Genomic DNA, 24,282 nt, shown 5'->3' on the forward strand with positions numbered 1-24,282 from the left:
ATGTCGGCGATCTTGCTCTGCGCCGCCCTGCTTTGGCCGCCAGCGGCGTAGCGTGCGGCGGAGGCGACAGGAAAAGAAAAAGCGAAAGGCGCTCGTGAGTGGCAGCTAGAGGGAGGTGTGGTGCAGACTCTCAAATCAGGAAGGGCTCGGGGGAGAGAGAGAGAGAGAGAGAGGGGGGCGAGCGAGCAATAGAGAGAGAGAGAGAGAGAGAGAGAGAGGGGGGGGAGGGGGGGAGAGAGAGAGAGAGAGAGAGAGAGAGAGAGAGAGAGAGAGAGAGGGGGACGAGCGAGCAATAGAGAGAGGGAGGGGCGGGTCTCAGCGGAGCTTTCCGTCGTCTCTGCTCGCTCGCGCGCGCCGTGGCACAGCTGCTGAAGCGCACTCGAGAGCGGAGTGGAGTGTGTGGCTCTCTGTCACCTTCTCAAGCACCCTACTGCGTGAAGGAGAACTAGGGCGACAAGTGGGGGTCAAGGCGACAGCGCAAAAAGCACAGAAAGTGCTTCCTTCCTTCCTTGCTCCCTCCTTCCCGTCTTTCACTTTCTCCAGTGCAGCGCTTCTCTTATCAGCGCGTTCGCCCTGTCACCGGTTATCATGGCTTCAACGACAACCTGTACCAGGTTTAGCGACGAATACCAGCTGTACGAAGAGCTCGGGAAGTAAGTCCTACTCTCTGTCTGGGGGGGCGTCTTGATTAAGGGGCGCGTTTTTCAATGGAGAGGGCGCGCTTGTTGAATTACATCGCTGCTGGCTCGCGTGTTCGCGGGGAATATTGTAATTAAACGGCGAGTGGACAAACTTAGCGCGCGCGCGCGCCTCGCTGTCTGCCTCTGTGTGTGGAGTGCGGGGGCGGAACGCAACACCTGTACCTGCGTGCAGCGCTTCTCTCCGCTCCGCATCGATACGTGGTACGACTACACATGGAGCCGCAGTTCGCTCGTCTTATAATCCCGATGATGATGATATTAGTAATAGTTATAATAATATTTAAACACTGGCGCCTTCCGGGACTGGAACGGAGCCGCTCCACGGGCCGTGTGTGCGGAGACCTGCCCTCGGCTTGCGCAGTCCACCAGACTCGCGTATCGCTCAGCGTGTCCAGGCTTGCGGCTTGGAATGGGAATCCTGAGCATTTACAAATGGAGAGTGCCGCCGGCTTTACTTTTACTTCATCCCAGTGTGCGTGCGTGTGCGTCAGCATTACTAGTAATAGTAGCAATTGTGAATCCCGTAATCGTTTTTTCTTCCTTCCAACAGCACAGTGTAATCCAGCTAAAAATAATTCTAATTATCCGTCCATTTTTCTGTGCCAGTTATTTGCAGCACGGGGTTGGTGGGGACTCCTGGCCTGAAAGCTTCCAATGAAAAGCCTTATAGACAGAGAGACCGTCCACACCGTAATAATCTTATAATAATAGAATGGTTATAGCAGTATGAAGGAAAGCAATAAAATAGGTGATATTCATAATACAATGATGATAATAGTAATATGATAAGAGACATAATAATAGATATGATAGTCTCATAATAATGAAGAATTAAACAGATGACCCAACTAGTGATGATAGTATAGTAGGTAGAGTAATAATATTTAATAGTACCAGCAATAATATCTAATAATTAGAAGATGATACATAATTTCTTGTATAAGATCTTAGAACATAGCCAAGTGCTAGTAGTGAGCAGCATCGAGGTGCAGTGGCAGTGCTGCTGAATGACAACAAGGAGGCCAGGGATCCAGTCTTGGATGCCCCTGCCAGTTTGCATGTTCTCCCTTTGTCCAGTGTAGTCTTCCCCAGGGTGCTCTTGTTTTTCCCCACAAGCTGCAGACATGTGGGCTTGGTGGATTGGTGTCACTGAATTGACCCCTGATGTGTGTGTGTGTGTGTGTGTGTGTGTGTGTGTGTGTTCATAATGCAGTGGCGCCTGTCCAGGGATTGTTTCAGCCATGCGCCCGATGCCTGCTGAGGTAGGTGGAAGCTGCGTCACGACCCTCCTCTTGTTAGGAGACATTAGAAAAATGGGTTATAATAATAATAATAATAAATAGGTGGTTTACCTGGTAATAAACTTACAATGAATAATACCACTACTACCAATAATAGAAATAATAATAATAGATGGCATACTAATAATTTATATTAGACAACATTACTACAGCTAATAATAGTAATGCTTTTAAGAATAAGAAAAATAGGTTATTGATAGACAATGCTACCACTGCTAATAATTGAAATAATTATAGTAATATGATAAATAGGTGGTTTACCTAATAATTTATAATACACAATACTACTGCTGCTAATAATAGTAATAATAATAAAAACGTGAATATGCCTAATAATAAAATTATATTAGACAATTCTACTACAGTTAATAGTATAATCAAAAATAAAAAAATGAATAAGGGGTTAACTAGACAAAACTACTACTGCTAATAATAATAATAATAATAATAATAATAATAATAGTGATACAAGAAATAGGTGGTTTACCTAATAATATAATTATAATGTACGCTACTACTATTAATCATAAATAGTATTGATGATAATGATAGGGCGGCACAGTGGCGCAGCGGGTAGTGCTGCTGCCTCGCAGTTAGGAGACCCGGGCTCGCTTCCGGGTTTGCATGTTCTCCCCATGTCTGCGTGGGTTTCCTCCCACAGTCCAAAGACATGCAGGTGAGGTGGATTGGCGATTCTAAATTGTCCCTAGTGGGTGTGTGTGTGTGTGTGTGCCCTGCGGTGGGCTGGCACCCTGCCTGGGATTTGTTTCCTGCCTTGCGCTGCAGCAGACCCCCGTGACCCTGTAGTTAGGATATAATGGATGGATGTAATGTGTGGATGGATAATAATGATAGGTGGTTAATAGACAATACTACTACTGCTGCTAATAACAATTATAATAGGAATACAATAAGTAGGTGATTTACCCAATGATAAATTTATAATATTTGCTACGACTACTGTTAATAATAGTATTATTAATAATAATAATAAGAAGAAGAAGACAGGTGTTTAACAGAGAAATACTACTACTGCTAATGATAAAAATAATAAGTAGTTACTGTATAATAGTAACATGATAAATAGGTGGTTTATCTAATAATAAACCTATAATTCTTTATACTGTACTACTGGTAATGATTATAATAATAGTAATAATTAGAAAATGTAGAGGGTTAATAATATACAATGCTACTTCTGAAGATAATAATGATGATAATAATAACATAAATAGGTGGCTTACCTAATAATATATTTGTAATAGCCAATACCAGTTCTGGTAAAAATAATCGGAATAATAATAGAATAAATAAAGGGTTAAAAGACAATACTACTATTGGTAATAATAATAAGAAGAATAAGATGAATAGTTGTTCACCTAATAGTAAACTTATATTAGACACTACTATTACTGCTAATAATAATGATCATAAAATAAATTGAGGGTTAATAGACATTTCTATTACTGAGGATAATAGTAATTTAATAATAGTAATAATGATAATAATAGAGTGATCCCCCGATATATCGCGGATTTTTCTGTGGAACGTATCTAATTTTATACGTACATTGTACACTACAGTAGACAAAGAGTTTCGCGTTACACTACCCAGATGATTTCTTACAAGGCCCGTTACTGGCTGAAAGAGGAGACCAATCAGAGTGGGATTTTCATTCTCTTGGACTCTGATTGGCTGCCTGCTAACGTGGTGTAACCCGCGTTGGGTCCCTGACACATCTCAGTTCTCTGCGTATCTCGTACCTCGCTTGTGGTCCGACTGTTGTGAGCAAACGTTTTGTGAACTTTTCATTTTATTTTAAGCCCTACGTTGGCTCCCAAGCGTCCTGCATCATCTAAGCCTTCCGGTGGTAGTGAGCCTCAGCGCCAGAGGAAGTCCTTGACCATTCAAGGAGAAGGTAAAACTCCTGGATATTCTTCAGGAAGGAAAGCGTTACACGGACGCCGCTTGCCATTACAAGTTTACATGTGTTTAAAGTGTGTGGGGGGTATTTTAAGGCTTAAACTATAAAAAAATTGTTGGTTTATATGGTCTTTCTATACCGCAGATTTTCACCTATCGCTGACGGGTTTGGAACGTAACTTTCGCGATAGGCGGGGATCACTTAATAGCATAAATTGGTGGTTCACCTAATAGTAAACTTATATTAGACACTGCTATTATAGCTAATAGTAATGATCATAAGATAAATCAAGGGTTAATAGACATTTCTATTACTGAGGATAATAATGATAATTGCAATAATAGTAATAATAATAGCATAAAATGAATGGTTCACCTAATAATAAATGTGTATTGGACAATACTACTACTGCTAATAATAATCATAGCAATAATAATGATAAGTCAGTGCGTAGCCCACCTGGTAATAATCTACCCACCCGTTTTTTAAGCCTTCTCCTCACGTCATGTTCCCCGGAGCCAACGCCTATCATGGCAGCATCAGGCTCAAGGCAGGGGTCATTGCTGGACATTGGGGTGGTCTTTGTCGTTTGTTTGCTACTCCCTCATATGGCAGTCATAATCCATCGATCCATTTTCTCTTCCATCGTTAGTGTGGTGCTTACGTCTGCCATAAGCTGCAGCACACATGCCCTGGATGGAGTGCCAGTCTTTTTTTTTTTGGGGAAGATTGGGGAGACCCTCAGCCCATGTCCTAGTTGCCTACATCCAAGTTGCCCAGACCCTTTGGTTTGGTTGGGTGGGTCATGAACGTGGACTGGTTGTGTTTATCTGTAGTGCTGATGGTTCCTTTCCAGGCCGGGATACCATGTCAGACCTTACCTACCATTGTGTATAAGGGTCACAGCTTCCCAGCCTTTATGAGGGGAAAGGTGGGCAGTCATGATGTGATGGGTATTCAAAGTGAATTCTGTAGATTTGCCTTCATTATCGGGGTCATTTCAACACAGCAGGACCCCTAGGGTGTAAGTAAGGGGCGTTTATGTCACAGGCTGCTCTGTGCTTTCTTCTACTGCCGTGCTCTTCTTTGGCTAATGTGGTAGTCTAAGTTGGCCCTGTTTGTGTTTGGGGGTCTATGATCGGTTGGCCCTCCTGTCCAGGGTTTATCCCTGCCTAACCCCTGAGGGGTGGGTAAGATAATTTAGTTAGAGGGGCTGGGGTTAAGCAGAAACGAGATTTGGCCACTTTATGTGACGCAAGCCCATCTTCCCAATCCTGACTTTCTGTTGTTCTGTTTTATTTTCAGAGGAGCCTTCTCAGTTGTGAGGAGATGCATGAAGAACTCAACGGGACAAGAGTACGCTGCCAAAATCATCAACACCAAAAAGCTCTCTGCCAGGGGTATGTCACCGCCGCCGTGCCACAGTCGTGAGTGTGTGCCCACACGTTCAAGGGGGCTGCTCTGTGTGAGCCCACACGTTCCTGCCAGTCTCTTTGATTACCAACACAGCAGCCCCTTGGTCTTTGGGTTGGTCGCTTTTGAGTGTTCATCAAGACTTTGGGTGTCTTTTGGGTCGAATGTGTGAACAGCTTGTTGATGACCATTTAATGTGTGGAATCGTCATGGAATTATCACTGGGTTAGGAGCTTCCAGAAAGAAGACCAGGGCCTCTCACTTGTGGTGGTCTTGATAGCAGGAAATGGGTGGGCAGAAATGGGAGTGGTGACCTCGGTGCAGCATGGAGGACCTGTGCATTGATTTTGGTCTGTTGGTTATACTGTGCCCTTCTGTCTATCCATTTTATAGCGCCTCTAAGATAGTTCTGGTATGCAGTATAACACCTATCCTATTGTATATTTATTGTATAGTGCCTTTACCATCTGTATCTTATATATAGCGCCTTTAACATCTGTCTGTCCATCTTAAAGTGCATTTCTATCATATAGCACCTCTTCTGGCTATAGTGCCTTTAACAGCAATCTAGACATCTTAGTCTTTCATATCTATCTATCTATCTCTCTATCATATAGTGCCTTTCATATCTCTCTATCATATAGTGCCTTTCATATCTATCTATCTATCTATCTATCTATCTATCTATCTATCTATCTATCTATCTATCATATAGTGCCTTTCATATCTATCTATCTATCTATCTATCTATCTATCTATCTATCTATCTATCTATCTATCTATCTATCTATCTATCTATCATATAGTGCCTTTCATATCTCTCTATCTAATCTATATTTATCTGTCTGTGTCTTTATTTTCCATTATCCGTGATGCCCATGTAAAGTAAGAGGTGGCCATCAGCTCCTGAGTGTCTTCATGGCCTACTAGCTGCTGTCTGACGGCCACACATGAGGAGTCTCCTTATGGTGTCTCTGTATCCGTGGCTGAGATGGACTTCATTTCCTGCTTGCTTCTCAGATGGCTGTCTTGCGCACCTTCATGATGTGTTTATTTTAAAAGCTGTGCAAAGCTTTGCAGTCCAAGAGCAGAATGTACTGTGACAGTGACAGTAACTCGGTTTTCAGCCGAGGGTGGTTATTCTTGTCCTACGTGGGTGTGTGTTGAGGTGTGAACAGTAGAGGGCGCTCTTGAGCCAAAGGCTTTTTCATTCCAGATCGGGCCCGGGTTGGCTCGTTTCTTGAGCTCATGCAGCAGCAGCCGATGGCAGGTTCTCTGGCTGGCTGTCTGTAGAGATGCCACGTCCCTGCCATCTCCTACAGGTGATGAAGCAGAGGAGGGGAAGGGCGTCGTGCTGCTTATCAAGCATAATCAGGGCATGTTGGAATTTTTATGTGCTTTCTGAGCCCAGGCAGGTGAGTTGACTCATTTAGGTCAGATGGTGGCTCAAGGGTGGGGTTTGTTGCAGCAGACCTTTGTAATACCACTAATGCCCTCCACTCCCTCAATGTTTGTGTCTTCTTTCCCTCCTCCCAGCAGCTTGAGTTGGACAGCCCAATAGTGAAAAGGGCCCTTTTGAGCCCCATCTATGCTTCCGAGTGACCCCAAGGAATTTATTTCCAGGGTTATAGAAGTCAGGCAGGAGTTGTAAGGTCATGTGTTTTGAGCTTCTTTTGGTGGGCTCAGGTGCTCCTAAAGTCCATTGATTATTAAAAGAGCCAGACCACCACCAGGCAGCAGCCTGACTACTGTGAGAAACAGGAGAGCAGGAGTAGAACACAGGAGGGGCTGCAGCCTGCACATCCCATCATCACATTGTGGTCCAAGGGACAAAATAGGAATGAGTCCCAAAATATGTCGGGCTGCCAACCAGGCTGCCCCCTTTTAAAGCTGGCAGCAACAAAAGAATCCAAAGAAATAAACTGGCACACGATGGCACTTCAACACAAAGGGTAGGAGTCCACCTAAATCAGACGGCTCAGGCTTTGGGTGGTCTCTGGGCTGCTCTGGTCCAAAATGTGACGCCACCTTCCAGAGACATCCAGACCTCAAGGGGCGGGGCTTCTCTCGCTCAGTTGTCCTCATTGGGTGTTTTTTGCAGCACTGTGAGGGGTAAGCAACGGTGCCCCCTCTCCCCCCAGATTAGCGATGGCCAGTTGACAACGGAAGTGAGGAAGACAAGAAAAGCATCAACAGAGAAAATACGGCCACAGTCCCGGAATGGAGACCTCGGTCAGCTGGCTGCACGCCCCCTACCTATCATTCTACTGTATAAGTTTGTGCGGGCCATCTAAAGGGGCTTCCCCACCACAGGAACCAGGGACTTTTTAGAAATTCTGGAACTCGGGCCATTTGTAGTTCCTGGTACTTTTTTTTTTTTTATTAGCTCCTCCTCCAGTGTTCGTACTTTTCATCCAACCAGTAAGTAATTGTGGGTGGGGCTTGGGTGATGAGTTGCGCCGATTGGTTGACCACAAGCACTGGCGCCGCCTAACAAATCTGGTTGTAGTTTGGGGTTTGAAGAGTTACTGGTGAGGATGGAGCACCGCACTTCACAGCGCATCACTCTTCAGAGGTGCCCCCCCCTGCTGTTCCATGCCATGCACTGCATCAAAGCGGTAATCCCCCCCCCAAGAAGTCACGATCACTTCAAGGCTGGGGCTGGGGTGGGGGGCAGTGGTCCCCTGTGAACGTCCCGTACGTGCCACACTTGACATTGCATCACTCTTCATAGTCACATCCCCTGCAGCACATCACACCAATCTTCATGAGGTCCCCCCCGTTAATTGGACATTGTACTTGGGGGGGCGGGGGTTAGGGTGTTGTCTCCCCTGTGAACTCTCGAACGCTCCTTCATAGCTGCTGCACTAAAACAGTAAGTTGGGGTGGGGGTTACCTCGTGTAATCAAGATGGCTTCAAAGCAATGAGGTGGTGGGGGTCCTTCAAGAACTCCCCTCATTTTGCACCACATCACTCATTTTAGTTGCCTTCCATTCAACACATCAAATCAATAAGGGGGGGTCTCTTCAAAACAACGTTGGGTGGGGGGGTTTGGTCCCCCGTGAACGTCCCACATGTGCCACACTTCAGTTTGGTCGCCTACAGCACAACAGAGCAGTCTTCACAGGGTCCGTCTTCCAGAAATTAAATTGGAGATTTTCATTTTGTCCTTGGCTGCCTCTTTGGTGCTCTGCATTGTGCCCTGCTTCAAAATAAGTAGTTGGGATTTAGGGGGCGGGGTGTACCCCGTGTAATTAAGATTGCTTCAAAGCAATTAGACGGGGGGGGTCCTCCATGAACTCCCCTCATTTTACACCACATCACTGTTTTTAGTTGCCTCCCATGCACCACATCCAATCAATAACAGGGGTCTCGTGAAGTCAAGGTCGCTTTAGTGCAGGTCCCTTGTGAACTGTCCAGCGCGCCTCACCTCGCACCGTGTCACACCTCTTTGCACCTCACGTATTTTGCACAAAGGCTACAGGAACACAACACACGAAAGTGACCTGTGACCACCTGTGGCACCCAGCATACTGTACAGGGACCGCCTGAGGCACCCAGCATACTGTACAGGGACCGCCTGTGGCACCCAGCATACTGTACAGGGACCACTGGTGGCACCCAGCATACTTACAGGGACCGCCTGTGGCACCCAGCATACTGTACAGGGACCGCCTGTGGCACCCAGCATACTTATAGGGACCACCTGTGGCACCCAGCATACTTACAGGGACCACCTGTGGCACCCAGCATACTGTACAGGGACCACTGGTGGCACCCAGCATACTATACAGGGACCACCGGTGGAACCCAGCATACTTACAGGGACCGCCTGTGGCACCCAGCATACTTACAGGGACCACCTGCAGCACCCAGCATACTGTACAGGGACCACTGGTGGCACCCAGCATACTGTACAGGGACCACCGGTGGCACCCAGCATACTATACAGGGACCACCGGTGGAACCCAGCATACTGTACAGGGACCACCTGTGGCACCCAGCATACTGTACAGGGACTCGCTGGCTCCTGAAAACAAAGTGGGATAACGGCGTGTTATGAAGATGGAGTCTTTTCCTCCTTGTACATATGTGAATATTGAGGTGTGTGTGTGTGTGTGTGTCCTGAGGGCCAGATCTTCGCAGCATACGTCTGTATGTTTGGTCAGATAGGCTGATTTTAATTGGTGGAAACTGAGAGGGTCCTAGGGTGTTAGGATTAGGGTAGGGGATATGGCCATCAAGGCACGCCCAAGTACAACGATTCCTGATATTAAAAATTTTTTAATTTTTTATTTTTGTTTTAGTCTACCCCCGACTTTAAAGAAGGAATAAATAAATAAATAATTTCTTGTTTAGAATAAAAATTCTTTAATGTTAAAAGTTATATAGTTCACTAAAAAAGTAGTTATCCCCTTAAATAATTAGGGTCACTTGGCACACCTACACCAGTTGATATATGGGGACACAGTAGCCCGACACTACCCAAAGGGGAGGACTTGGGGGTGTGCCATTGCCATGTCATTTTGTTTTTTTTCCCTCCCAAGTGGTGGCTCTGAGGCTTAGGGATCAGCAATCAGAACTTTGCCAGTTCGAATGCCATACACGGCAGAAGTGACTCCACTCTGTTGGGGTACTTGAACAAGACCCTTAACCTTCAGTTGCTTTGTCCTGTTTGTGACATTAATCAGCATCCAGCCCTGCAAGCTGGTGGCAGTAAAAAGAGGTGTGGTGCTGAGGTGTCACCCGCTGTGCTGGGGTCCCAATCCAGGTGGTTGGTCCTGTGGTGGTGGTGGTGGGTGCAGTAACACGCTATAAGAGCATGCTCCTCACACACCCCCTTGGGACGGCCGACCTCCTCTTCTCGTCTCCTCTCTGGTTGATTCACTTTGCTGGGGTCGGCCGATTCGAGTTGCTTTGTGACAGCAGCCCCCTTTTTTTGTCAGCCAACCTTTTCTTGCTTCTGCAAAGATCTGCAGATGTCGTTGGGCTCCCCTCCCTCGTCGTCTTCGCAGCTCGCTATCTCTCACAAATGCCTCCGAGTTTGCTCGGTTGCTGCTTTGCATGCAAAAAAGGAAGTTCGTCGTGTCATCGCTCGCCTCGCTGAATAAACACGGCCCGCCGGAGATAATGACTGCCACTCCTATCATTTGTTACTTTCATTGTGCACTTCGCAGCTATCTGGGGCTGGAAGACGATAGCAATTAGGCAGACACTCCGGCCCGGCGTGCGCACCTCCTGCACTCTCACGCTGCACAAGTCGCTCTCTCTAAAGCGCGAGTGTCTGCGTCTGAAACGGGACGGGCCTCCCTCGGGGAAACGCGCTGAGCCCCGTGGTGCCTGCAGTGTTGGTCTGTAGGCACGGTTCACTCGCTCCAGTGAGAAACGACGGTGGGCTCCGCACGTGTCAGGTGGGCTGGCAGTGCTGTCCTCTTTTTAAAAAAACTGTCTGCCTTCGTTAAATGAACATCCAGGTAGGCTAATGTGAGGTTAGGACCACTGGGGTGCCGAGGCTGGACTGATGAAACACTGGCTGGCTGGCTGGCCGGGCTTTTAGCCCACGAGGCTGGCGTGAAGGAGTTGCAAATAGAAATACGGTGGGATCCAAAAATATTCGGACACCCTCACAGCAGCCCCCTTCTTATTCTCCTGACGGCTGTCATTCTCGGTATCCTCCTCAAGCATGGCCGATGCAGAAAGTATTCTGACCCTTCCACTTGATTGTGCTGCAGAGCTCATTTTAAATGGAGAAATCAGCCATTTTAGCCCACCAATCAATCTGCTGTACACCCAACATCCCATAATAACAAAATGAAAAGACGTCCTCGGAAAGCTTTGCAAATCGAATACAAATCCAAAACTGAAAACTTCCATCCTCAGACGTATTCAGACCCCTCATTCAGTTCTCTGTAGAAGCTCATTTGGCAGCTTTGAGTCTCCCTGAAGTCTCTACAAGCTTTGCACCCCCGGACACTGAAATCTCTCATTCAGCTCCTCAAACCCTTCGCCGTGGCTGGCATTCCAATATGCCCCCTCCAGATGTTTCTAGAACTTGATTGAAGTCCAGCTGTGGCCACCTGAATTGACTGGACACGTTTAGAAAGGTACAAGTGCACCCATGGAAAGAAGGTCCCACTATTCACCCTACTTGTCAGGACATAAACCGAGCCGTGAAGTCCAAGGGGGCTCTCTGTAGACCTCCATGATGTACAGATCGGACCATGGGGATCCAACCTTTACTAAAGCTTTAAATGTGCCCTGGAAATTGACTGGAGTCCACAGATGGCCACCTGAACAGACTGGATGTCATTTAGAAAGGCACTCTTGTCACTGTTGTAGAGCAGGTCCCACAATTCACCCTGCACTTCAGGACATAAACTGAGCTGTGACGTCCAAGGGGCTCTCCGTAGACCTTAGAGATGAAATTGAGGTGATGTACAGATCAGAGCACACAGATACACAACCCTGACTAAAGCTTTGAGTGTGCCCTCAGACTTGACTGGAGTCCACATGTGGCCTCCTTAAGTTGACTGGACACGTTTAGAAAGGCACTCTTGTCACTGTTGTAGAGCAGGTCCCACAATTCACCCTGAACCTCAGGACATAATCCGAGCCGTGAAGTCCATGGGAGCTCTCTGTAGACCTCTGTGATCTGCTGATCGGAGGACGGAGATCCAACCTTTACTATAGCTTTGAGTGTTCCCTGGAAATTGACTGGAGTCCACAGATGGCCACCTGAACTGACTGGACGTCATTTAAAAAGGCACACGTGTCCCTGTTGTAGAGCAGGTCCCACAATTCACCCTGCACTTCAGGACATATAAACCGAGCCATGAAGCCCATGAAACTCTCTGCAGACCTCCGTAATCAAATTATAGTGAAGCTTAGATCGGGGCAAGGGAAGGTGTTGGGTGCTGGATGCTAAACCATTTGTAAAGCCTTGCATATTCCCAGGAGCCCAGTGGCCTCAAAAACTGAAATCGAAGAAGGACTCCTCCTAGAGTTGGCCATCTGGCCAAAGTGAGTAATGGGCAATAAAGGTCTTGGGCAGGAAGGTGATGAAGAATCCAATGGTCGGTCTTACTTGAGCTTCATAAAGTCCTCTGATGAGATGGAAGAACCTGCTGGAAGTGCAACCATCTCAGCAGCACTCCGTCTATCGGGCGTTTGTGGCGAAATGGCTGGACAGAAGCTGCTTTTGGGTAGAAGGCTTGTGGAACTCTGAGAGCAGGACAAGAGAGATCCTAACAAATGGATCTCTTTGGACAGAACTTTGTGAAGACCAGGCACTGCCTGTCACCTGCCTAGGTATGGTGGTGGCTTCCTCATGCTTTGGGGATAGGGAGAGACTGGTCAGAATTGAGGGGAGGATGAATGCAGTCAAATCCTGAGTGGTTCTGCTCCAGAGTGGACGCCACCTGGGGTGATGGTCACCTGTGACAATGACCTGTAGCTTATAGCCATGCCGGTGCCGGAATGGCCAGAGGCCAAGTCTGTGAGTGGCCCATCCAAAGAACATCTGAGGAAAGATCCTGAAGATGGCAGTTCACAGACGCTTCCCTTTGTAGAGTTAAAGTGAGATCAACCGCTCAAATCCAGGTGTGCAAAGCTTGTAGAGACTTCCCGATGAAGACCTAAGGCTGGAATTGCTGCTGAAGGGGCTTCTAGAAAGTACTGAATTAAGGGTCTGGATGCTTACATGAAGCAGAGATTTCAACTTTCACTCTGTCATTATGGGATGTTCTGTGCGGATTGATGGCCACGATCGATCCATTTAAAATGAAATGTACTACGCCATAAAGGAGTATTTTCTGAATCCGCCGCTCTTGAGGACAGTGCTGAGAATGACAGCCATCGGGAGCTTAAGAAAGGGGGTTGGTTTCTGGGCTGCAGTTACTGGACATGACAGTTGGCCCCACTGTGAGAACCATACAGGAACCAATCACGCTGCTTGTGGTCGTAGCGAGAGGCAGAGAAAAGGGAAGTTGGCTTGTTGGTCGCCTGCGTATATGGGGGTGTTATGCACGGTCACGACACATCACAGCTGGATCTGGATATTCTGTTCAGTTTAAGTGACTCACCTGGGGTTGTTTACCTTCAGGACCCCAGTGGCTGCAGGTTTTCATTCTAACCCTTTCCTTAATTAGTGCCCTGTTTTTGCTGCTCATTAACTCCTTTTCCTTTCATTTTAATGGACTTGTTTTTTAAGATTTGATCCTCTGAATTTCTTCATTTCTTTCCTTAATTGGCACCCAAACAGAAACGAAATGTGACGTGAGTGAACCAACAGAAGACCACCTAAGTCAGGGCCTCAAACTCCAACCAATTTCACTCCAACCAGTTGCTTAATCAGGCGCAGAGTCTCGTTAATTAAATTCCATGGTTTCTTGGTGGTCTCACAGTGCAATGGCAGACATTTCCAAAATTGCTGATTTTTCTCTTTTCTAAGAGCTCTGTTAAAACGTTTTGGGGTCCTGAGCAGATCAACAATCCTGAGACCCTCATCTTTCCTTATGTTCAGTTTGCTGCTCGGGTTTTGTCTCATTTTGTATCTCGTTCTTGTTTGGCAGCTAAGTAAGATAAAATGAAGCAATTGAAGGGGGTCCGAGTCTTCTAGCGCAAGTCAATTACAATGTTAATTAGCAGCAAAGACAGGTCACTTATTAAGAAAAGGGTGAGAATGAAAACCTGTGGCCTTCCAGGAGCAGATTTGGGGACCCCTGATCTACACAAGAATTCAAGCGGACACCCGATGCGTGAAAATTGGGCTTCTTGGCTGCCGGACCACCCTGCCTTGTAACTTCTTGAGCTCTGCCATTTCTGTCCACTCTGCCAGAAGAATCCCAGGCTGCCCTGAACCTCCACGTCGAGGTCTACGAGAGTCCAGAACTGTACATCGACATCCAGGAAAACGGCGAATATCGTTAGTCGACCAAAAAGGTAGGAGAGGGAAAGCGGATTCGTAAAAGTGACCCTTGGTCTCCTCTCGACCTCTCCGCCGTGCACCGTGTGACCAAAAGTATGTGGACGTCCCTGTGAATGATGGAGTTCAGGTGTTTCACCCTCGCACCAGATCAAGCACCCGGCCGTGAGGACTTAAGAAATGTGACAAACGAGATGAGCCCATTCAGTCCACGCTCTCTCCATTGGTCGTACCGCTGTGGTCGGTGACTATAAACATGGCACTGTTATAGGGTGCCCCACCTTTGACAACAAGTCAATATGTGAAGTCCCTGCTCTGTGATATCCGCCCAGGTCATCCAGAAGTGCCATCATTGTGAGGTGGGGGCAACAAATAGCAACGACATCTCAGCCCTGAGGTGGTGGGCACAGAGTGCTAAGGTGTGTCAAAATGGCCTGTCTTCTGTGGCATCACTCACAGAACTTCCAAACTGCCCCTGGAAGTAACATCGGCGCAAGAACTGTGCTTTGAGCTTCACGAAATGGCTGCCATATTGACCCCTTAAGTGCAGTGCCAGGTGTTGAAGCATGCCACTCACCATTTGCCCCCGAAGCGGTGGACATGCGTTCTCTGGAGTGATGAATGGTGTTTGACTACCTGGCACATTGATGGCCCCAGTTAGGTTTGATGGATGCCAGGAGAACACTACCTTCTGGACTGCATGGTGCCCACCATCAGGTTAGGTGGAGGCAGGGTAATGGCAGAGTTTGGGCTTGGCCCCTTGGTGCCATTGTAAGGGTCCTGATCATGCCATCTTACACAATTCTGCACTTTCAGTTTGAGGAGGGTCCTGGTCTCTGGTCCATAAACACATGGAGGAACTCCAGAGCCCTGACCTCCACCCTACTGAACCACCTTAGGGATGAATTGGCGAGCCAACGTCAGTACTTGACCACACAAAGGGGCACAGATTCCCACAGTCAGATCCCGGAATCTCACGGAAAGAAGAGTAGAGGCTGTTATATGCGGGCGCAATCCCGTGGATTTTAAAATGTTCAGCAAGTTCCTGTAGGTGTGATGGTCAGGTGTCCACAAACTCGTGATGGACTTGATGTTCATTTTGGTATTTCGACAGAGCGGCTTTGTGAATGGCGCACAGCCACACGTCTCCAGCTCAGCCCGGCCTTTTTATTTGGTTTGGTAGTTCGCCTCATTCTGGTCAAAATGATTTACGTTTGAAACTCTGAACCGGACGACCGTGGAACGCCTCTGTTGGGCTTTAAAGCATCTGGATAATGGATCAGGCGTCATGGCGTCATCGCGGAGAGCGCCTGGGAAACTAGAAGTCTTGGAAATCTGTTTGCCCCCGAAGTCGGTCATCTCGCACCACTGGGAAGATGAGCTGTGGGTTATGGTAACTGAGTCAGAGGAATGGCCCTCAGTCCAGGGGTTTGGGGGGGCCCATCCGTCCCTGTGTGCTGTGCTCAGGTGAACCGCGCAGATCAGGCCCTGCATGTCGAAAAATCCGTAGAGTCGCAGAGAAGTTTACAGAAATGACGAGGAAAAGGGGCGGCTGGTCCTTAAGCACATCGTGTGAGTGCCGCGTCGACACCGGTCAGCAGGTGAAGACCCTTCAATGTCAAAGTGACCACCACCTTCACTTGTACAATTTGTACGTATTTTCTGAATTTAGTGCCATTTGTTGCTGTCTGTGTCTATATAGCGCCTTTCCTATCTGCTATATAGTGCCCTACAAATCTGTCTAACAATCATTAATGTGCAGTGTTTCATTTCTATTTTCTCGATTTTCGTAGTTCGGGCTAAACGAACGACAAATAAAAAACAGAAAGGTGTGTCCGCTGAATAAGTGGCATGAAGGGGCTGAAGGCTTATATCAGAGGAACCGTCCACGGGGCGAACACGTTTGTATGGGCGCGGAGTATACAGTATTACACACGCGGGGCTGGGGGTCTCCACGACCCCAAGTCTGACTCACAGTCACCTGTGTGCACTTCTATATAGTGCCTTACGTGTCTGTCTAGCAGTCCTTTTATATGGAATGATTGTCTTCTGTATTAGGTACCCCTTTTATCTGCTTGTTAAACTGCGCAGTGCTTTATGTGTCTATAGAGTGCCTTTCTTATGTATTATATAGCGCCTTACATAGCTGTTTAACAGTCATTTATGGGGCTCTTTATGTCTGTTTGTTTTCTCTCTTTAGTACCCTTTCTATCATACAATGTCTTTCCTGTTAGTGTATTATATAACGCTTTATACATCTATATAGTGCCTTTCGTATAGTGCCTTACACTAACAATCACTGATGTGGAATTTGTACGTTTGTTTTCTGTATTCAGTATGATTTCTATCTATTAAACAGGGCCTTTTCTGTCTGTGTTATATAGTGCTATGTACATCTGTATAGCGCCTTTCCTATCTATTATATAGTGCCTTACGTATCTGTCTAACAGTCATTTATGTGCAAGTTTGCCTTTGTATTTGTTTTCCCTTTCTATTATACGGGGCGGAGTGGTGACTCTGAGGCTAGGGATCTGCGCGGTTCAAGTCCCGTAAACACCAGAAGTGACTCTACTCCGTTAGGCCCCTCAGCAAGACCCTTAACCTGCCATTGCTCCGTCCCGGCTACGACGCTAACCTGAAGCAGGTCAGACAACTTAGGGTTGGTGGCAGGATTGGCACTCGGGGCACTGTTCAGTGTGATGCTGAGGTGCCACCCTTTGCTCGGATCTCGCAGTTCAGCGCGTGGTTGGTGTGGCAATGCTTTGTAAATGGTGAATCTATTATATAGTGCCTTTTCAGTTACTGTAATATACTGTATGATGCTTTATGTAACTATTTAGTGCCTTTCCTATCTATTATGTAGTGTCTAACATATCTGCCTAACAATCGTTCATGTAGAATATGTATGTGTTTTCCAAATTTAGTGCCATCTCTATCTCTGGATAGAAATGTGCTTTGTGTGTCTGTATAGTGCATTTCCTATCCTGTTATACAGTGCATCACATATCTCTCTAACAATCATTACTGGAGTTTTTCAGTTCTATTTTCTGTATTTGGTACTCTTTCTGTGTGACTATTATATAGTGCCTTTCCTCTGCATGTATTATATGGCGGTTGAGAAACTGAACGAATGTTTCTGCACAGCGTCCTTCCCATTCCTCTGACAATTGTTCATGTGCAATTCATATGTCTCTTTTTCATTTCTATTTGTTTAGTGTATGTAGTGCCCTTTCTCTCTGTCTGTCTCTTATATAGTGCCTTTCCTATGTTTCTCGTATATGGTGCCTTTCCTTAATGAATGAATCAATCTGTATGGTGCCTTTTCTATCTATTATATAGTGCCTTACCTAACAGTCATTTCTGTTTGTTTACTATATGTAGTGCCCTTTCTCTCTTATATAGTGCCTTTCCTATGTATGTATTATATACTGTAATGCTTTAGATAATGAATGAATGAATCTGTATAGTGCCTTTTCTATCTATTATATAGTGCCTTACATATCTGCCTAACAGTCATTTATGTGGAAGTTTTCATTTCTATTTGTTTAGTGTATGTAGTGCCCTTTCTCTCTGTCTGTCTCTCATATAGTGCCTTTCTTGTCTATAATAGAGTGCTCTAGCTGTCTAGCAGTTGTTTATGTGCCATGTTTCACGTCAATTTATTTTCTCTCTCTCGCACCTTGTCTGTCTGTTTATCATATGGTGCCCTTCCTTTGTATGTTCGTATCCCGTAATGAACGTCCCATCTCGGTCGGTAGTGTTCTTCAGCTCTCTGTTATGTAGTGACTTCCATATCTGTCCACCTCTGTATTATTTATAGCACCTTCCACGTGTTTGTTTAGCTACCTGTCCTGCATGTCACCTGTCATAGCCATCTACCTATCAGCCTTTTATAGCGCCTTTCATTCCTCCGTCTATGTTCCCTCCTTGTTTTTGCTCCTTTGTGCCAGTCTGAATGTCTGAGCCTACGCAAGTCTGTGTTGCCTGTTGGTCTTTACCGTGCCACATCTCTTCCTTGGCTCTCAACCACAGGCTCCTCTTTGGTTTATTGTGCCTTGACAGCCCCCTTGGCATTAGGGTCCCTATGCTGACCCCATGTGCCGTCATGCCTGCTGTGCCCCCCTCATTGCTGTCCTGTTTCTTCCACCGTTTCCTTCTGTAAATTCTATCGAGGCCTCTATGGATCGGCTTGTCACTTAATAATTTTAAACTGATCTGAATGCTCTCCTCAATGCTGGGCACCACATGCTGGCACTATGCCCACCTGATGTCTGATGCAGCTTCGTGTGTCCCTTTAAGGTGCACTTTGAGCTCTGCATGGTTGGTGAGGAGAAAGCCTGGATGAAGGAGAGGTGCTGGCAGGCGTGTTGGCATTTGCCCGTCTGCCCCCCACTGCGGCCAGGACTTTACCCATATGGGCTCGCCTCTGGTTGTAGTCTCAAGATTTGTCTTATTTCTCTTTGATTATCGCCTAGTGATAGCAGACGAGTGGACCACCTCCAGCAGGTCGAGGGTATCTTTTTATCTGCTTTTCCCACGTTGGTTTGTTCTCCAGCGTTGGCACACAGCTACGGTCGTTTTGGTTTGTTGTCATCGTTACCACCTGGCCGTCTCCCAGTGATCCCTAACATCTACCTGCCCGTTTATCTAATGTCAATATTGAGCTCCGTCATATCAGATGGCGAGCTGGCCGATCATTCCCTACCCAGGGAGGGGCATTGAGAGTGCGACCCACCGCGTCACCTGTGTGTTTGTGCAAACATGAGACTCCCTGAGTGCCCCCTTCATAAAGCGAGTCTCCGCCAATCACGGCTTGGTGTGCCAGTCCTGCCTGACAACTTCAGACATTTTAGGGTTACATCCTGGCAATGTGTGTGTGTGTGTAAGGCAGCCTTGTGATAGACTGGCACCTGGGCCGGGGTTGCCTCCTGCCTTACATTGGATGCTGCCAAGGTTGGCACTGGCATGCTTAAGTTTGGTTTTCTCCTCTTTTTGGATATTTTTATTGTCTTTGAAATATTTTTTTTACATGTGTTTTTTTTTTTTTATTGTTAGGCATGTTAACATTGCCAGTCGTGTGAAAAAGTAAGTGCACCCCATAGAAATGACAATGTTTTCAACATATCTGAACAGGCACACATGATCCCTTCATACCAACTATCCAATAAAAACACAAGGAAAATGGACCTTCTCGACCATTTTTGCCAAACGTCCTGCATAAATGATAGGATTTTATATTTGTGATTCATTCAGACGAGACTATCGCCGAATGTACCGAATCAAATGAGTCGTTTCACTTAAACGGGTAGTCAGAATTGTGATTTGAGGTGCCACTTCGCTAGTTGTGGCCGCACTCAGACTGTTTTTCTGTCACTGGAAAAGGGGTGTGTGGTGGTCCCGAGGTCTCTGCAAAAGGACGAGGGTCCAAGTCTTTAGAGTCCTGGTGCCCCCTGTTTGTGACACATGGACGCTATCCAGTGACCTGAGACGAAGACTGGACTCCTTCATGTGTGATTCTTCAGAGGGTCCTTGGGTACCGCTGGTTTGATTTTGTGTTGCTCATGGGGTCCCGAATGAGGCACATGACCTGCATTTTGAGGGAGCGTCACTTATAGCACTATGGCCATGTGGCACGATTACCCGAGGGTGATCCAGCTCATTTTTGAGGACCTGAGCGTCTGGACCAGGCTAAGGGGATGCCCACGTAACACCATAGGGGGTCACGAGGTCACTGGAAAGGGGTGTGTGGTGGTCCCGATATCTCCACAAAAGGACGAAGGTCCAAGTCTTTAGAGTCCTGGTGCCCCCTGTTTGTGACACATGGACGCTATTCAGTGACCTGAGACGAAGACTGGACTCCTTCATGTGTGATTCTTCAGAGGGTCCTTGGGTACCGCTGGTTTGATTTTGTGTTGCTCATGGGGTCCCGAATGAGGCACATGACCTGCATTTTGAGGGAGCGTCACTTATAGCACTATGGCCATGTGGCACGATTACCCGAGGGTGATCCAGCTCATTTTTGAGGACCTGAGCGTCTGGACCAGGCTAAGGGGATGCCCACGTAACACCATAGGGGGTCACGAGGTCACTGGAAAGGGGTGTGTGGTGGTCCCGATATCTCCACAAAAGGACGAAGGTCCAAGTCTTTAGAGTCCTGGTGCCCCCTGTTTGTGACACATGGACGCTATTCAGTGACCTGAGACGAAGACTGGACTCCTTCATGTGCGTCTCTTCAGAGGGTCCTTGGGCACCGCTGGTTTGATTTTGTGTTGAACGAGCAGGTGGTCTCAGAGTCTTAAATGAAACACATGACCTGCACTGTGAGGGAGCGTCAGTTATAATGCTACGGCCATGTGGCACAATTACCCGAGGCTGACCCTCATCATTGAGGACCTGAGCGGCTGGACCAGGCCAAGGGGACGTCCACGTAACACCATAGGGGGTCACAAGGTCACTGCAAAGGGGTGTGTGGTGGTCCCGATATCTCAGAAAAAAAATGAAGGTCCAAGTCTTTAGAGCCCTGGTGCTCCCTGTTTGTGACACATGGACGCTATCCAGTGACCTGAGACGAAGACTGGACTCCTTCATGTGTGATTCTTCAGAGGGTCCTTGGGCACCGCTGGTTTGATTTTGTGTTGCTCATGGAGTCCCAAATGAGGCACATGACCCGCATTGTGAGGGAGCGTCAGTTACGGCACTACGGCCATGTGGCACGATTACCCGAGGCTGACCCTCATCATTGAGGACCTGAGCGGCTGGACCAGGCCAAGGGGACGCCCACGTAGCACCTGGCTGTGGCAGATGGTGGGGTGGGACTGGATTGCGTGTCTGCCGTTGCCAAGCAGGATCCCGAGTTGCCAAGCTCCTCACCCTGACCTGACCTGACCTGTCCTGTCTTTGGTCCAAAGTGAACTATTGACAACATGGCTTCCAAACTCCACACACACCCCAATAAACTGTGCAGGTCCACCGTCTCCTTTTATCTCGTCGTCTGAGGAGCCCCACCCACCTCCACCTGACATCCAGCCTTTCATTTACATATTGAGTCCGCCCTCTGGCTGAATCTGTAATCCTGATTGGTCCATTGGGCATATGCAGCCTCAGGCCGACTGCCCCTCTGGTGTTCCAGTGCTGTAATTCCACTGGCCCCACTGGTCCTGTAACGATTGTACCGTACGTGCCAGTACCTTTATACTGGTATCTGCCAAAGCCCTCTGAATGTTGAAGTTTACCAGATGGGTTTCTGATGTGCATTTTGTGGCCGTGGTGCTCACTTTTTTTTTTTGGTCCCATTCATGGACGATATGATCGAGTTAAATCCAAACATACAAAGTGCAGTTAAACTCCAAAGCCCCCCGCCGTTTGTACCTGAATGTTTGCTACGTTTGTATTTTTATATGTTAATGGAAAAAATGAAGAGCAGCAGCCATTGTTGGAGTGACATTTGAGCCTTCATTACTGAAACAAAAATAAACAAAGCGAATAATCGGAAAGCAAAACAGGACAGCAAGAACAATAAGAGGAAGACAGGGGGCCGTTGTGCAGACCACCTCGTCTCGTGGCATTGTCCTCTCATTCCTGAGCAAGCTGCTGGCCATTGCCAAGGCAGACGGGCGCATCTCCGGGTTACGGCTGAGCGGCATTCCAAGTATAATGAGGGTCCGATTTGAAAAAGCCGAACTGAAAACTCCTCGACGGCGATGGCTGCTAAAGTGTTGAAACTTTTTCACATGGGTGACTGGTGTCGGGTAACTTTGCTCCTTGAATTTGTTCATTTTGTAAGTTCGTTCAGGCGCCCCTTCTCTTAAATGGCATGTCGTCCAAAGGGACTGAGGGGGGCCCGTTCATTGTGTTTCGTAGGCAGAGGGTAGTAGCAGGAGGGGGCAAATACTTTTTCACAGTTTCACTCACTGTTTTGGATGGCAACCTCAGACCCGACGGACCAGAAAGCCTGCAGACGCATGTCAGCTTGGTGCGGCTGCACTTACAAAAATACCCGCTAGCCTGATATGCATCTCCACGTCGGTGGCCTGCACAGTGGCAGCCATGGCTGAAATTTGATCGAAGACGATTTTGAAAAGAGGAAGGCAAATCAAAAAAAAAAAATGAAGGCAAGTCAAAAAAAACATAAATGAATGAAAATCCAAGTGAGGTACACAAAGAATGTTTAACTGGTTTGTGAAGAATGAGCTGGGCACACTCCAGCGGGCTGTGCGTTGTTGGTAGCCACGGGCATCTCTGAACTGACTGCCAGGGGATCTTTCCTCTAAAGGGTCTTTTGTCCTCCTGCTATGCCTGCCCTGCGCTCCTTTTGGACTGTCGTCTCTCTTGATTCCTGTTGATGCCCAGGAAGATGCCAGCACCTCTAAAACTTGAACCCAGGGCCATCCCCACGTGATGGTCACCACAAGTCACTGATGCAGCTCGTTATACTCTGAAAACTGGGGGCGCCCATCCATTCATCCCTCCATCCGTTCCGTTAACCCACCCGACCTCATCCAGTTCAGGGCTGCTGGTTAACTGGTCCAGTTTGTGTACTGTGGCCTTCTGCAGGGTCAGAGGCTACCCAGTGTGTTTTAAGAGTGGCATGGGGCTTGACGAGGGGGCTCGGGTTCAAAATGTATGTGGATGGGCTCTCTGCGTGGTGTTCTTCTTGTGTTTGTGTCCATTCTTCCTGAAATGTCCAGTTCAAAAATGTGCCCCCCACCCCACCCTGTGTGTGTGTGTACGGCTGTTAAAGGTGAGTTGGGCCAGTCCTGGGCAGGACGCCAACCCCAGATGGAAATGCCAGCTAGAGAGTCCTTTTGAATTATTCAGGGGGCTTGAGGATAATGGAAGGACAGTGGGAGGGGAAAACACAACAAAAGGTGACACACGTCTGGAACTGCTGGCAGCGGGAGGTCCTAGTCAGGGTGGTCTGCCCATTTATATGACCTGTACATTCCTTGAATAAGTCAAGCGACTACTTCACCCGCACCTCCATCTGGCCTCCCGTCCAGGATGTGTTCCAACAGGCTTGGACAAGGCTACTTTTACACTGCCTTTACAGCAGCACTACTGGGACAGCCTCCAGTTGCTGGTATCCCTGTAATGGGAACAATGGGATCAGATAACAAACATTATGCGATTTAAGAAAAGCCTTTCTGTCCATTCTAGGTAATGAAGTCGGGCGCGGGTGTCACTCTTGATCCCGGGTCTCTCCTGGTTCTTGACCACGGTTTCTATGGCAGCCATCAAATCTGTATATATATATATATATATATATAAAATTCTTTTCGCGTTTGAAACGGAAATTACGTATGACCACAGAACATATTATAATACAGGAACTAATCACTTCGTTTGCGGACGCCATTTTTATCTCGTCTTTACGAATTGTTATTATTTTACTGATATTGATAAGAAGTTAACACAAACACGCCGATCTACTGTATCCCATAGAAGTGCGCCCGCGTCGCCCTCTCCCAGCCCTCCTCTCTGGACTCCAGCGCTCAGCTGTCCGCCGGCAGGCGCGTTCTGACAGAGACGTTTTATTTATTCGTCCACGTGACTGTTGCGGGCACTGCCACATTATAACTTTTTTTTAATTGGCAATACTTGATAGTAGAAGAGATGAAGAAAACAGCTTTGCATCTTTCTACTTTTTAACTGCGCCGAGCTGTAAACAATGTGAAGACGAGACCACCTTCAGTGGCGAGGGGTCGTGAAGCAAAGTGGACGCTCGGGGGCGCGGAATGTCGTGCTGCTCCGCCGGGTCGAGAGCTTCGCAGTTTCGGGTGACGTTCTCTCTTCTCGCACTGTTTGTGACACTTCGAGTGCCCCGTCTGATCCTGGGAGAGTGGAAGTCTTTGTGAATGAGTGCGATCGCCGCCATCGAAGCAAAAGTCTGTTTGTAAATTGCGCTGCACAACAACTTACTGTCCCTTAAGGTGAGTTCGGGTCACTAAAACCCTGCAACATCGTGATGAATTCTTTTAAGAAGATGGAGGGTTTACGTCTAAGAAGATGTACCGACCTCT

The 24,282-nt window shown here is 47.3% G+C and overlaps 1 protein-coding gene across 12 annotated transcripts in view; it reads left to right on the forward strand.

Moving 5' to 3' along the window:
• Window positions 1-317: 317 nt before the first annotated feature.
• The window catches only part of LOC120533088 (calcium/calmodulin-dependent protein kinase type II subunit delta), a 145,034-nt gene continuing 121,069 nt past the window's right edge, over window positions 318-24,282 (forward strand). For 6 of the 12 annotated variants that reach the window (XM_039759744.1, XM_039759749.1, XM_039759754.1 and 3 more), the window contains exons 1-2: window positions 319-653; window positions 5,232-5,326. In XM_039759744.1, the coding sequence (XP_039615678.1) occupies window positions 589-653; window positions 5,232-5,326 (160 nt within the window). In that variant the 5' untranslated portion in view covers window positions 319-588. Of the gene's footprint in view, window positions 654-5,231; window positions 5,327-24,282 lie in introns of all 12 variants that reach the window. The other 6 variants (XM_039759752.1, XM_039759750.1, XM_039759753.1 and 3 more) reach the window with 2 other exon arrangements.

This window comes from Polypterus senegalus, chromosome 7 (genome assembly GCF_016835505.1).
Source record: "Polypterus senegalus isolate Bchr_013 chromosome 7, ASM1683550v1, whole genome shotgun sequence".
Classification (NCBI taxonomy): Eukaryota; Metazoa; Chordata; class Cladistia; order Polypteriformes; family Polypteridae; genus Polypterus; species Polypterus senegalus.